Consider the following 16,451-nt stretch of genomic DNA (forward strand, 5'->3'; position numbering starts at 1 on the left):
AAATGTTTCTGTTAAATTTGGCCTCTTTTTTGCTTGTTTTTATTAAATACAGTTATTTTACTTGTTATTATTACAAAAAAAAAAATATTGAAATTTAGAAAATATTTTTTTTTTTGAATTGGGAAAAATTGACACATTACAATTACAGAGTCGAAAATTGGAAATAAATACTAGAAAAGGCGGAACGAAGTCCGCCGGGTCAGCTAGTTATATACAGGGTGTCCGAGAAGTAATGGATCAAACGAAATATGCGGACAGGCCAAATTAAGGGCTCTCAGAATTTGGTAACTTGTTCATCCGAAATCCTTACGGTTTTCGATTAAATGCAGTTCTTGTGAAATTTCGAAAATTCCCTACCATGCAACAGTACTTTGCTTCATCCGCACATAATTGGTTTTTGTGTTGTACTATTCTTTTACTAAAACATTGCCTAATATTACTAAACAATAAATTAATCTAAATATTTTTTATTTCATACGCCATTTTGTTGCAAATAAGTTAGCAGTTCCAAGTTTTATAAAAGCTTAACTTTTATTTCAGAGCAACTATTTACTATTTTAAAAACATGTACCGGTATTGCAGTTTTCAAAAAATGTATAAAAGTTTTCAAAGTTAAAGTTAGATCGCAAATATTAAATAATATATAAAAAAGAGAAAATGTTTTTATTTTTGTGTGTTTTTTGCTCTGAAAAACCCTGTTTTGTTGAATTTAAATTGTAATATTTTTCGATCTAACTTAAAAATTGGAAAGTTTTATACTTTTTTGAAAACCTGTAACCGAATTGGCTTTTTATTATAAATATTTATTTACATACATTTTTGCGTTAATTCTTCACTTTTTCCAAAATGAAATTGAAAACTCAATAAGAATGAAAAATATACCAAAAGTAAAACTAAGTCCACTTAGTCTGCTTTTACATGAAGACGCAAGAGTCAAGATTCAATGAAGAGTAAGGGAGAAAGAAAGTTCGAAAAAGAGGGATGGAAGATTTTTTACCCTGTGAGTCTCCGGTCGAAAATTTTGAGACTCATTTTGACGTCTCTCTTTGATCTTGTTCTTTTTTTTGCTGTTTTGCTTTAATTGATTTCGTCGGTGGCAGAGTTCGCTTCGTCGGATGTATATTATTTGGGTGTATACTAACTTTTATTAATTTATTTAAATGTTTTTGTTGCACATAGAGCCCCCTGATGTTGTTTTTTGTATATTTTGGGTGCTTTTTTTTAAATAAAAATAGATACGAAAACGAGAACAAGATAAAATAAAAAAAATAGCTGTCAAATTTGCGTCTTATAAAAATTACTACGTGTAGAAGCGCGCGACTTACCGAAGGGAAAATCAAAAGGAAATTCGAAGATAATTTCTGCGCCTTGCGTCTTCATGTAAAAGCAGACTTATTCACGAAGACGCAAAGCGCGAGACGCACATAAGAGCAAAGGAGAAATAAAGTTCGAAAAAAAGGGAAGGAAGATTTTCTACAGTGAGTCTCCGGGAAAAAAATGTATGACTCTTTTTGACGTTTCTCTTTGATCTTGTTCTTTTTTTTGCTGTTCTGCTTTATTTTATTTTGTCGGTTGCGGAATCTGCTTCGTCGGTTGTGTATTAATTGCGTGTATAGAAACGTTTTTAATTTATTCAAAAGTTTTCGTTGCACATAGACCCCGCACGGGAGTTGCTTTTTTTGTATATTTTGGAATTTTTTTTATATTTTTGGAATTAAAATACATAGTCTGCTTCTACACGAAGACGTAGACGCACAAGATGCACATAAGAGCAAAGGAGAAATCGATCTTTCTCTCTCTCTTGTTCTTATGTGCATCTCTTCCTGTAGAAGTCGTCATACGAAAAGAAGAACAAAATAAAACCAAAAAAAAATAACTGTCAAATTTGCGTCTTCAAAAAAATAATACGTGTAGAAGCGCGTGACGCACCGAAACGAAAATCAAAAGGAAATTGGAAGATGATTTCTGCGCCTTCCGTCTTCGTGTATTATGCTTCATAAGTTATTAATATTAATTTTTCTTTTCAGTGCATAAAATGTTTGCCCTAGGCCTGTTATCACTATTTTTTTTTCAAGGAAATTATCCATTTTTGCCTTGTCACACACACAATTACATTTTAAAAAAATTACTCTCATTATGTTCTTTCACTCCAGAAAAAGGAGTACAAATTTAGAGTACTCCTTAATAGAGTGAAAGAAAACGACATTAGAAAAAGCAACACGGCCGACGACTACGACTTCTTCAAATTTATGTTTTTTGTTAACCCGCACCGCACATTAAGCAACAAATTATGTCATCTCATTCATACTTATAGGGGTTAAAGAAAAAAAAGGATAAAGGGCTTTCCTCTTTGCTAGGAGGAGAATGTTTTGTTTCTCATATAATTTGAATGATGTCAATCTTTTGCTATAAAATGAGTAATATTCAGCGCTATAAAAATGTTAAATGTTTTGGGGAAGCGCATCCTTGTTGCTGAAACATGTTTATCAGATTTATGAAATAAATGTATCCAGGTTTTGATCTTGAATTTAATCAAGACAAGTGCACGAAAATACAATTGCACTTTCACCCACATTTAAGTTGCGTAAAAATGCGTATAACGTTTAATTATGTGCGTATATTTGAATAAAACAAAGGCTGGAAAATTTAGATAAATAAGTATTATAGCGTTTTCGTTTGGTCGTCCGGGACTGTCCGGAATTCTCCCGAACGATTCTGAAACTGATCTTTTGGCACTCAATGAGAGTTCTAATTCTGAAAAGAAGAGAAAATCGATTCCGAATTTTGAGGCAGAATCAAAACCAGAATCACGCACACATGTTCACACTTAAGACGTCAAAGTAATGAAATGTCATTCTTTGTTGTTCATTTCTCAATTTTAAGATTTTTAACTATGCACAAACTTTAAACTATATTAAAATAATGTGAAGAAAACAAAACAAAAATAGATAACTTAATGATAATAAAAAAAATAAACAAAACAAAACTTTCATCAGACGCTCGCATTTGATGTTTCACAAATACAAAGAAACCCAAACTTCAGAATCAAAAAAAAGTATCCAACTCTGATCGTTTGGCATTCCGGATCGGACAGTCCCGGACGCTTCTAAGAATTCCCAAACGAAAACGCTATTAGTGTAGTTCTTAGTTTTTAGGGTTCTATAGCAAAGCCGACGTTATGTACTTTCTTTTCAAAAAGAACAACTCGGGCAGGAAGAAGCCATAGAGAATCTATAGGAGATCGAACTAAATAAATAATTATAAAAGAAAGAATAAATCGTTAATACCGATTTGGATTTTAGATTATCTACAGTTATAAATGTGAGTAAAACATAATTTCAAATATATGTATGTTTTTTTTTATTCTAATTGTAAATTTAATTTAGTAGTTAAACCAAGAAATATCTATTTCTAAAGGCCGGATTTAAGAACGATTTCTTGAATTTGGGCGTACCAAATATATGTGTACGTATATACGACAAATACACATTCGTGAAATTAAAAATTGCGGAAAAGAATTCCTAAAACGAAAAGACAAGGTAAGCTTCCATTAGCGAAAGCTTGAATTTAAGGAGTTTAAAAAGTAACTTAAAAATGTTTTTTTATGTGTAGCTACATAGGTCGTCAAGATATTTGGCGGCCTGAACAAAAAGAATAGTGATTCTACCGTTAATTTGTGTACAAGAGCCAAGGAAGTCAAAAAATCTAAAATCTAAGTGGAAAACAAAAAAAAAACGTCGTCGTTTGCGGCGGCAGCATTAAGATACGTTTCAATAATCGCTTTATTTGCGAACAAAGCAAACAAAAATTTCAAATCATTTTTTTAATTCATTTTTTTGATTTTTATATTAAAAACATAATTGTAAATTGTGATATCTATAATTTTTTTTGAAAATCAAAATAATTTAAGTTTTTTTTTTGGTGAATTTTTTTGCAATCTTAAAGAAATACATATATATATATATACATATATATGCACCTATATATATATATATATATATATATATATATATATATATATATATGCTTTTAGCAAATCTTATTAAAGATAAAGAAGAAAGTGCGGTGATATTTATTAAATTTTAAATAATTCTACGAAATTCAAAAAATGTTAAAAGGAAAGCACCAAAAAAGAAAATACTCCAAGATTCATCGGAAGAGTGGCCACTGCGACGAATAATTTTGGGGGTAAGTTATTTCATGTTGTGTATGTCAAAAAGAAGTATTTGCCATAATTTTGATTTTCAAGGTAAAGAAAAGATAAAGATACTTCTAAATAACATATTTTTTAAATTGAATTCTAATGTGAAAAATAATAATGAATAATTACTCTGTTAAAAAGTTGAATTTTAATTAAATCCTATGCTTACAAAATTAACATGATTTTCTAAGTTATGTGAAAAGGGGAAGATGAGGAGAAAGTGATGAACGGGTAAAGGGGGGTCGAGGAAAAGAAAAGTGTTCAAAGGAGCTGTTTGGCGAGAAAACAACCAGGTAGGGTGGGATTTGAACTAACATCTCGCGCATCATAACACCAAGATGTATACAGCCTGGCATATTTTTTTTTTGATAACGAGGAGGTAAAAGAACCCACAGCTGAGCTAGCTAGGGATGATTTTTGTGCCAGCAGAACCTCAAAGCTAAATAACTCTTTCAAACCGCAATACTGGGACAAGTTATTAAAATAATAAGCCAGTGTCACACCATACAAATTTTTTTTCATGGTGTTGCTTTGAAATAAAAGTACTGGTAATTAATTTGCAACAAAATGGCGGATGAAATAAAAAATATTAAGATTAATTAACGTTTTAGTGAAAGTATAGTAAAAAAAAATCAATTATGGGCGGACCCTTTTCTAGTATTTATTTCCAATATTCGGCTCTGTAATGTGTCAAATCTTGATATGTGGAGCACAAACTCATAATGTTTTCGTTTGGTAAAAAAATCAATTTATTTTTTGATCTAAATCTGTCAATAAAAAAACAATTTTTGATATGTTTTAATACAATTAAGTAGTCTCAACAACAGTTATTTCACAGATTTAGATCAAAAAATAAATTGATTTTTTTTACCAAACGAAAACACTATTAAAACTATTTAAAATATTAACAAGAGCAAAGCATTTGTTTGACCGCTATTATAAATATTTATTGGAATGTGTACGAAATGTCATTAATATAATAGTTTAATGTCTAATATTTAGGAGTACTCTAAATTTTTACTCCTTTTTCCGGAGTGATGGAACATAATGAGAGTAATTTTTTTTTGTAATTGTGTGTGTGACAAGACAAAAATGGCTCATTTCCTTGAAGAAAATAGTGATAGCAGGCCAACGGAAAAATTTGTATGAATTAAAAAAAAAAGATTCGCAGTAGTTTATATTTTTTTTACTTCTAGGGGGACTATTATTTCATGCAAATGCTTCATGGTATATTTTGAATTCGAGTATTAGGGGTATTCATGAAACTCCTCCCATATACAGGGTGATTCAGGAGTAATGTGCCAAAAAGCTAGAGCGTGTAGGTTGGGTCGAGACAAGAAAAAAATTGTATGGGAGGGGGGTCTATTCTCCCTCGTCTAGCGGGGAGGGGCAATTAAAAAAAAAATTGACTTAAATTGGAAATCAACATTTATACCTACAATAACGTGTTATACATTTTTGTAAAGCTAAAAACCTAGTCTTTTACAAAAAATTTAAGTAAAGTCATTTTTTACCACAGTTTTAGAAAAATTAATTTTCAAAATCAAAGTTTTGAAAAAAAAATTTGGAAAAAAAAATTTAAAACAATTTTTTTTTTCAAATTTTATGTAATTAAGTACTAATTTAGTTTTTAAAATTCGATGCTCTTATTTGTTTTTAAACTAAAACAGAAAAATATCTTATCATTTTCGGAAAACCAACAAAAAACCAAAACTACTTTTTTCTAAGAAACATCTTTATTTTTTGTTCTTACGTGGCCGGACTTGTTGATAAATTAATTTATGAAACATTAACCATTTGTCTATTATTTTTTAAACATTCAGACTTAAATGAGGATACAACAAATTGACACAGTATTGGATTAACCCTGAATTGATCAACTTTTTCCATTGATAACACCTGAAAACTTACCTGAGAATTTTTTTTACAATGTCTGGGGGTCAAAATACTGTAAAACCATAATGCTGTATATCATTATGCTGTAAATACAAAATTCTGTATGTCAAAATACTGTATGAACAAAATATTGACTTGATTTGTAAAATTCTGTACGGCAAAAGACTGTATTTTCAATAGTGTTTTTCAAGAAATTTCATTTGATAAAAAAACATATAACACTTGTTTTGAATATATAATTGTGTTGTTTAGAGTGACCGCAAGAAATCGATTTTCGAAATTTGGTCGGGGGAACCCCATAAAATGTTCAACCTTTGCAGTTTTTTAGATAGCCTAAATTTCAGCTCAATTGGATAAGTCTAAATGGCGCAGACACTCGCTCAAAGTATCAAAAATCTCTGTTTTTTCACTGTTTTGCGAAGAAAATTAGCTCTAGCTCCCAAACAGATGGGGTCATTTTAAATTTTTATATATTAAATTAAAGGTAGTGTTTTTACACATTAATCAAATGCTAAATTTGTTTAGTCTTACTTTAAAAAAAAAACTTTATTGTGTTCAATTTAAATTTTGATTACTGACCTCAAAAAAGAGCTGAGATGCAAACTCTGTTAATAATGAAACTTTCTATGTTATAGATTGATGTAAGGTATTTGATCGAAATGCTTCTCGTATAATTTTGATAGCAAAAGAAGCACTAGGGCAGAATCCAACTAACTTTATAGTTTCAAAATCAGTTTTATATACAACAAGAACATTTTTTATTTGAATTGCTAGAACAATGAGTAGTTTCACGTAGTGTAAAAGAAATGGGCCAGTTCTTTCATAAACTGTGATTTTGTCGTTTCTAAGAAAAACTTACTATTCATCGACATTAGCTTTGTTTTTTTTTTGGCATCGATATCCGTATCCGCAGTTGGATAATAATAATAATAACCATAATATAATGAAGAACTAAGCTGACATAAGTTGAGTTTTGCCTTTAATTCTCCCGTAATCTGGGTTATTACATCAAGTGTTTTGTGCTTATTAGCATTTTTTACGGATATCCTCGCTTTATTTTTTAGAACTGTTTTGGACCATAATATTGAAACCTCTTTTACTACCTTGCAAAAGGAGGAGGTTCTCAATTTTTCTTGAATGTAAGGCTGATTTTGAAATTTCAAAATTAATTTTACTGTGCCCTGATGCTTGTATTGTAGTTAAATTTATACGAGAAACATTTCGATCAAATACCCCGACAAACAATTTTGGTTCTATAAAGCTTTACAGATACAACAGTTGCTTCTGTAAAGCATTATAGAAGCAAAATTGCTATTAGGGACCTTACATAACCTTATAACATAGAAAGTTTCATGGTTAACAGAGTTTGCACGTCAGCTCTTTTTTGAGGTCAGTACTGAAAATGTGAATTGAACACAATATAGTTTTTTTTTAAGTAAGACTAAACAAATTTAGCATTTGATTAATGTGTACAAACACTACCTTAATTTTAATATATAAAAAATTGAAAATGACCCCATCTGTTTGGGAGCTAGAGCTAATTTTCTTCGCAAAACAGTGAAAAAGACAGATTTTTGATACTTTGAGCGAGTGTCGGCACCATTTAGACATATCCAATCGAGCTGAAATTTAGGCTATCTAAAAATCTGCAAAGGATTAACATTTTATGGGGTTCCCTCGAAAAAAAATCGACAAAAATTTTTTTCTATGGGAGTTGCGGTCACTAGTGTTTATTGACAATAAAGGAAAAATTTGGAAAATGGAAATTTTTTTTTATTTTCTGATCGAATTAACTATTTTATTAAAGTTGTTTATATTGTTTTCTTATATATTTATATAGAGATAGAACCAATAACTTAATTTAGAAATAAATTAAATAATTCGATTTTCATCAATTTTTTTAAGTGGTTCCAAACTTTTGGCGGTGGGTGTAAATATAATTCATTAATGAAATCAAATTGTGGGAAATCAAAGGGAGGAAGAGAAATTGAAAAGAGAAAGTAGGAAAGAGCAAACAAAAAATTTCTATAATACATTTATAAAAATTTAAATTTACCAAAAAAGACGAGAGAATTCAATAAATAGTTTAAGAGGGAAAAATATTGTATTTTTTAAGAAATTTCCTTTTATAAAAAATCACATAATACTAGCTTTAAATATAATTATTGACAATAAAGTTGTAACTTTATACAAACATAATTATTAAAGTAAAAAAGTAAATCAATTCAAGGAACACAAATCAAACTTTTCTTAAACTACAATATACAAAAAATATCAAAATCAATATAAATTTATTTTTTTTGCAATTCGTTTTAGATATGCACGAGGTTTAATTCAGATTGTTTTTTTTTTTTAATAAGTGTAGAGTTTTGTTTTTTCTCTCCTTTTTCCGTAGCTCCTAATAAGGTTCCTAGATTAATCAGGGGTCGAACTACGGCATACGTTCGTTAACGTATTTACGCTTTATGTCTCTATCAATCAATCAATCAATGCCGTAGTTCGACCCCAGCATTAGAACCTTGCCTCTTTATTAAGTTGATCTTATAGAAATTTTTAATAAAACCTCTTTAAAATAAATCTGTATTTCAAAGTTCTGTAAAAATGATGTACAAAATGTCGTTTTGATAAAAAATATCGTTTTGGTAATATAAAAAGCATTTTTACAGAATTTTGATGTACAGAATTTTTAAATATAGTATTGACCAACCAAAATTTTACTATACAGAATTTTGACATACAGTATTGTGGCATACAGTATTTTGAATAAAGAATTTTGCAACATACAGCATTTCGAGCCCAACCCAATAAGAGCATTGTATTTTGAAAACTTAATTAAATAAAATTTTGAAAAAAATTAGTTAAACATTTTTTTTCGAAATTTTGATTTTAAACATTAATTTTTCAAAAACTGTATCATAAATCAGCTGGGGTGGAATCGGCTAAAATGATATTTGAATATCATATTTTTTACTACCAAATTTGATAGTCAACTATTTTCCATCTGTGTAAGGTGATCATTTTGTGATCATTTTTAATTTTGGTTTACTTGGTATCACTTGGGTTTGAAATCTGTCAAACGTCGGTAAATTTCAAAATAACCGATGAAGAGTTCACTTCCATAGCTACAATAATTGAGAAGACAATTATTAAAAACGTAAGTTAATATAAAACGCTTAAAATAATAATTTATAACTTTAATATCTACCTAGCAAACAAAACTCGAAGAGGATCGCTTAAAAAGAATCCCACAAAATATTGTATAAACTTTCAATTCAGATGGCAGATCCTAAATGTTGAATATACTCAAAAAAGTATCTTATGTTATTCAAAAATTTTGTACGAGTCTATTAAAAACACGAAATATTATTTTGAAATTATTTTTTTTGTGTACAAAAGTATGATTGCACATAACTTTGAGTCGGGGAGGTAAAATATAATTTAATTTGTTCCTCAAGTTTGACTCTTCTATTTTCTATTTCATATTCACTTACTTTATTTTAATTTGTAGGCTTAAAATAATTGCACAGGCACAAAAATATTCATTTTCCCAAACAAAGTTAAAGCACCACGAAAACCAGGAAAAAAATATGCTACAAATGTTAAATTGTATCAAATTGACACCTAAATAGGTGCTAGCTGAAAAAGTCAAAAAAATATGATAGTCACTTTTGACTATCATCTTACACAGACGAATTTTCTTGAATTTGACAGTCAACTATCAAAAATCAGCTTACCCGATTTCACCCCTGTATTCACAAACAAGATAAAAGACGATGTTTTTGGTTTTACAAAAAGGTATAGCACGTCATCGTAGGTGTAACTGTTTTTAATAATTTTTTTAAATAATTTTTTTTCCAAATTAAGTCAATTTTTAGAAAATTGCCCCTCCCGACTAAACGGGCGGCATAGACCCCCCTCTCCCATACGATTTTTTCTTGTCTCGACCCAACCTATACGCTCGAGTTTTTTGGCAAAATACCCTGAATCACCCTGTATAATGGAAATTATTCTTCAATTCAATTTTGTAAAATAAATTTTGTAATGATGATATCACAAAGCTAGAAAGTCACACCCGTTACATCTTATTTGAAGATATTCTCAGACAGCACAATAATTGGAATACTTTTAGTCAAATAAATAAATAAATATACTCAGTGTTAATGTATTAAAATACTTAACTTTAAAAATTAATTACACGTATAGAACACGTTCAGGAACTGTATGAGTTTCAATATTAAAGACAGAAAGGTACACTTCTTATACTCATATAAAGTTTTATTTTTAACAATTAACGTTTTCGAGAATAGCAATTCTCATCTTCAGATTGTATAGCAAACTAAAAAATTATTTAAATAATTTTGTCAATAAAATCTAAACATAAATTTTTAAAAAATTTTTCTTAATAATAATTTTTAAAGGCTATAAACGAAATATATAATTAAGTTAAAGTGAATAAATGCATCTAGAATTTTGTCTCAAATATTTCTTTGGCCGAAAGTGGTTCTAAAAATTTGTGCAGCAAAGATCGTTCAAATGTTTTATTTTTGTTCATATTTTTTGTTTTATTTATGTAAATTTCTTCAAATGCATCTAATAATTTAGGTTTATTTACTTGTTTTAACAAACGAAACCCAGCTAAAACATGGTTGTTATTGATCATATGGTCGGCAGGAGTGGACTCGTTTATTTTTTTTATAAAAAATTGATTTGTAGTATTCTGACCATCTTGTCTTTACTGATCTTCTTGTCTGACCAATGTATACCTCATCACAATTTTGACAAATAACCGAATATATCCTTGATTTTTCAATGGTTTCTGTTTTATCTTTAACTGTTCCTAAAAGATTTTTTACTTTATTCCTTGTTGTATTTGGAGATAATTTAATAAAATACTTTTAGAATATTTTTCCCAAAATATAAGTTAATCCCTCAACGAATGAACTACTTATGTATATAAATGGATTACCTATAGATGGAGTTAATGATGTTAAATTTTTTATATCTTTTTTAATTTTATGCTTTTTTAATAGAGAATTTACTACATTTTTATTGTATCCATTAACTTCAGCTATTCGATAAATATTTCTAACTTCTTTATTTTAATTTTGTTCACTTAGGGGAATTTGGATAGCACGGTAGCAAAACGAATTTAAAGCTGCAAATTTAGTTTGTTTAGGGTGATATGAATTTGATGTAATGCATCTATCAGTGCTTGTGGATTTGCGATAAATATCGAATTCAACATGATTTTCATTTCTTTTTACCATAATATCTAAAAATGGTAAACAAAAGTCAATTTTTTTTTCAAATGTAAATTTTATAATTCCCGGCATTACGTTATTTAAGAAATTAAGAAAAATTTGTAGTTTATCTTTATGAATTATTATGTAAGTGTCATCTACATATCTTACCCATAATATTGGAAAGTCTGAAAAATTGTTTTTGACATTTGTTTCGAAATTGGCCATGAAACAATTAGCAGCAAAAGCAGCAAGAGGGTTTCCCATTGCTAAACCACTTATTTGTTCATAGACATTATTATTAAATTGTATATAATTCTTTGAGAAACATAGGTGTACTAGATGCATGTACTCACTTACCTTTACATCATTAAGAGTATTTAGACTTTTAAGCCAATTTTCAATAGATTTTTCAGCTTCCATAACTGTTATACATATTATCGATGTCAATTGAGGCTTGAATGTAGTCTTCTGGTATGGCAACATTTCTTGTTCGATCGATGAATTCATACGAATTTTTGACGTATAAGCCGATTGGTTGCTCAAATTTACCAAATTCCTTGGATAACCACTTTATTTATTTATTAACATAAAAAAAAAACAAAAAATATGAACAAAAATAAAACATTTGAACGATCTTTGCTGCACAAATTTTTAGAACCACTTTCGGCCAAAGAAATATTTGAGACAAAATTCTAGATGCATTTATTCACTTTAACTTTATTATATATTTCGTTTATAACCTTTAAAAATTATTATTAAGAAAAATTTTTTAAAAATTTATGTTTAGATTTTATTGACAAAATTATTTAAATAATTTTTTAATTTGCTATACAATCTGAAGATAAGAATTGCTATTCTCGAAAACGTTAATTGTTGAAAATAAAACTTTGTATGAGTATAAGAAGTGTACCTTTCTGTCTTTAATACTTAACTTTAATGAATCGATAAATAAATAAGATAAAAAAAAAAACATACAAAAATTGTCCAAAACCATTTCATTGAATTACCCACATACATATAACAGATTTTCGGTTATATGTACCTCCCTCCACTCCCCAAGTCTGCTGTGGGCTCTTAGACTAATAGGGTTTTTAAAGAAATTGGTGGGTGAAATACGTACATAAGTCACCATACTAAAACACAAGAGGCTTGATTTTATAATTAGTCCGGAATTAAACTAATGTAGGTACAAGCAATTTATTCGTACTTAAAATTTGTACTCTTTTCCTACAGTCGCTGTGGACTCTAGGTCTGTTAAAGTTAATCGTGTTGTTTGTAATATCTGAGCTACTAAAATCGTGAACGGCGATTTAGTGTTTTCACTGTTTATGAAGTAAGAAAAAAGGTAGGCTTAAAAACTCCTTGTACAAGCAAATTCAAAAACACCAATTCAGTTGGCCTCAGAAAAGGACCAATACAAAACTTGGATTTCAACCAGGAAAACTGAAATTTTCAATGATTGCTATAAATGATCTGTCAAAAAAAATTCCAATGATTGGTTTCAATGATGAAAACCAATGATAGCTATAACTGGCCCTTAAAATGTTTCAACAGGTGTGTTTTTTTTTGGCATTGCTATCCGTATCCGCAGTTGGCGTTTACATGCACTACAAAAACAACACGCAGCCGCCGATAGGAATACAAGCTAAACCAAGCTGCGGATAAAATTTTGACGAAGTGTACAAGTTTACGTTTTCCTTTCTCTTGGTGTGTGCATACATATAAATTTTTCAACAGTGTTGATATTTGGGAAATCCTACTGCGGATAGCTTTGCCAAAAAAAAAACGCCCATTGGTTCCATATTATGAATTGATTTATTATTAAATGTCCACATCTTATCATCTTATTTTCTATTTTTTTTTTTTTTCTAATAATTAATTATTTTGGTACCAATAGCAACAAGTACCCTAGGTACGCACTTGCTCGTATGAATCGAAATGACCTTGAGTTGCTGGTTATCTTTCAAGTTGATTATGTTAGTTTAAAAAATGTCAAATTTCAATGTTTTATTGTTAAGCATAACTATAATGATCTTATATTAGTTTCAAGATAACGGATCTTTTCCACAAATCCTAATAAAAAAATTAATAACCTTCAACTGACATTGTATTTTTGGCTTGATTTTTTGGTTTGTTTTTAATCAAATTTTTTGTACGAAAAGCTATGCAATAAGTATTTTTATTTAATAATTTAATATATAACGTGTCTTTTGGAAAAACATACCTTCGGCGAATTTCTTTTTCAAATGGCTTCAGATATCCGTCCAAAGCAAAGAGCTTTTCAATGCCTCTAACTTCAACTTGCATTGGATCCATCTTTTTTAATAAATTTGATAATAAAAATTGATTATTAGCCTCGCTTTCTACGGCTTATGTATTGAATATCTGATTTAATTTTTAATCTCGTTTAGTAAGTTTTGTGCTTCAGCACAGAAATAAAATTAATATAAATGATTTTGCAAACGGCACCTCCAATGCTTTTTCAGCGACTGAGTGGGCGCTTGTATATTACTTTACGAGTCTTAAGATTTATTCAGAGAATTTTTTTTTAGTAAGCGGAAGAACATTTCTTTATTTAGACTACTCTTTGTAGAACTAACAAAAACAATCCATTGAGATGAGAGGCTGATAATGTTTTTGTTTTCTGGTCGGCATTTAATTTTGTACCGCATGGCTTGATCTTTACTCATATATAATTCTTTTATCAGGTGATGTTTATTTGTTTATGCCGGCATGTATGAGATGATTATTTAGATTTTGACACACTTCAAAAATCAAATTGGAATTTCAACAATTCCGGTCGAAAACAATTCTAATTCTAAGATTTCAGCTATGTAAACTGATTACTTCACTGCTTTAAAGCTTTATTTAATTTATTAAATGCAAAATGTTTTATTTCGGGAATTCACGAGAAATTGCATTTAAATAACATTTTGGCAACTTTTATTTTTGTTTATCAGGTGTCAGTGTCAGCAAGTCTGCTTCTACACGAACACGTAAAGTTTAAGATGCACATAAGAGCAAGGGAGAAAGAAAGTTCGAAAAAAAGGGATGGAAGATTTTCTACCCCGGAGCATAAAGAAAAAATACCAAGACTGGAAACTTTCGTACGTCTTCCCCCCCAAAACCCTGTTGTGTAAAGTGTTGTCTGTGAATATATGTGAAAGCCACCACGTTGGTTAATGACGTTAACACGCACACATTTATAGATTCACGACATTCACCACACATCGGACACGAACACAACGATAAGTTCACGACATTCACCACACCTCGCAGCTTGTAGGCAAACGTCAGTTGACCACCGAGTTTCCAGTCTTGGTATTTTTTGTTTATGCCCCGGAGTCTCCGGTCAAAAAATTGGAGACTCATTTTGACGTTTCTCTTTTATCTTGTTCTTTTTTTTGCTGTTTTGCTTTTTTTGATTTCGTCGTTCGCAGAGTTCACTTCGTCGGTTGTGAATTATAAAGCCAGTTATAGTTCTGGCTTAAAGCCAGAACTATAATTGTCGGATCGTCTTTCTGAATTTTTAAGAAGCTGTTCGTCTCAAAGCAAAGGTTGAAAACGAGAACAATATTAGGTCTGTTTGGGTTCTTTTTGCACAAAAATATGAAACCTGTCAAATTTTAAGGAGTGGGGATGAAATTCTCTCAGAGAAAGAAAAATTTTGTAAAAGTACCCAAACGCTTTTGGCACAAAATTTTCTGCTACTTTTTCGACAGCAACAAAAATGTAAGCAACAACACCAATTGCAAAAAAAAAATAAAGAAAGGAAAAATATCATAAACATTTGGTTTTGTTTTACAAGCACTTTTTTTTATTCATTTTTTCATAAATCATTTATAAAATAAAGCACTTCTTAAAGCCTAGTACGCAGATCACGCTAAAATTTATCTTTCATACAAATTTCCTCCAAAGATAAATTTTAGCGAGGATTTTTAGCCAGGTAGTACGCAGTTCACGCGCTAAATTCGAATTGTCATCTACTACTTTTGCAAAAAGTCTCCACTCAATTTAGCTCGCGAAATAATGCTCAGCGCATTTTTTCACAGATAAATTTTGACATTTTTGTGGTCGTTGTTGTTGCTGCAAGGAATAAGAGGCAAAAAAACCTTGGAATATAATAAAAGAAGAGGAACAAAACAAAATGAGAGCGTAAAAAAGGTATTCTGCTGGCAAAAAAAAATATGTATGTAATATTGAATGTAGGCAGGTATAAGTAAATGAAACTGTGATTCAGCCGTTATTTTTAAATTTAAATTTATCTTTGCTTTTAGAGAACGCGTGTAGAGATAAAAATTGTCGAGATAAAATTTAGTTTAGCGCGAGCTGCGTACTGGGCTTAAACACAAAAAAAAATTTACAACGCATTTTGATGGTGGAAACTGAAATTAATTTTTGTGGAATTTTTTTAAATATATTTTTCGTTTTTGTCTGTACAGAGGAAAAATCGAACAAACAATTCTAAATTATTTGCTTAACAAAGTTATATTGCTGCGACTACAGCTATCAAGGTTTCACTAGAAAATACAAAATGCAGCAAAAGCCAAAACAAACGCGAACAAAAGAGACAAAACTGTGCATAGCATACATTGCGCTCTTTTCCTCCCATTTGCCAAAGAAGAGTTTATTTTTTCAGGAGAAACAAAACTACCATGGTATAAAAAGACAAGGTATGATCATTAGAGCTGCCATCTTACAAAATGGGGTAGTAAGGTTTTGACGTTTAATATTTGGCAAAGTCAAAAGCAACATTAATTTCCAAGACAAATTTGTTTAGCTACAACAACAATTTCAATGGGCAGCTGTCAAAACCTTAAGTAGCCATTTTTAAATTTTGACAGTTCTCGATACAGATCTCTCGAGTTTTTTCTAATGATCATACCTTCTCTTTTTATACCATGCAAAACTACTATCTTTTGAGGGGAAAGATTTTGGTAAATAAGGAAACACATACATCTACAAAGTAGACTTTGTTGGTGGTTGCTTTTTCCCCTAAGCTACTGAGGTTTGGTTTGCAGGGAAGTGTCACACAAGACGTGCATATGTTTTGATAATTATATAATTCATCTGAATAAATCTAAATCTCTAACCAAAGTTTCAACTTCAGA

At 29.8% G+C, this 16,451-nt stretch overlaps 1 protein-coding gene across 1 annotated transcript in view; it reads right to left on the reverse strand.

Moving 5' to 3' along the window:
- The window catches only part of LOC129918334 (1,4-alpha-glucan-branching enzyme), a 51,597-nt gene extending 37,278 nt beyond the window's left edge, over window positions 1-14,319 (reverse strand). The window contains exon 1 of the mRNA XM_055998813.1: window positions 13,565-14,319. Within this exon, the coding sequence (XP_055854788.1) occupies window positions 13,565-13,656 (92 nt within the window). The 5' untranslated portion in view covers window positions 13,657-14,319. The remainder of the gene's footprint in view (window positions 1-13,564) is intronic.
- Window positions 14,320-16,451: the final 2,132 nt, after the last annotated feature.

Source organism: Episyrphus balteatus, chromosome 1 (genome assembly GCF_945859705.1).
Source record: "Episyrphus balteatus chromosome 1, idEpiBalt1.1, whole genome shotgun sequence".
Lineage (NCBI taxonomy): Eukaryota > Metazoa > Arthropoda > Insecta > Diptera > Syrphidae > Episyrphus > Episyrphus balteatus.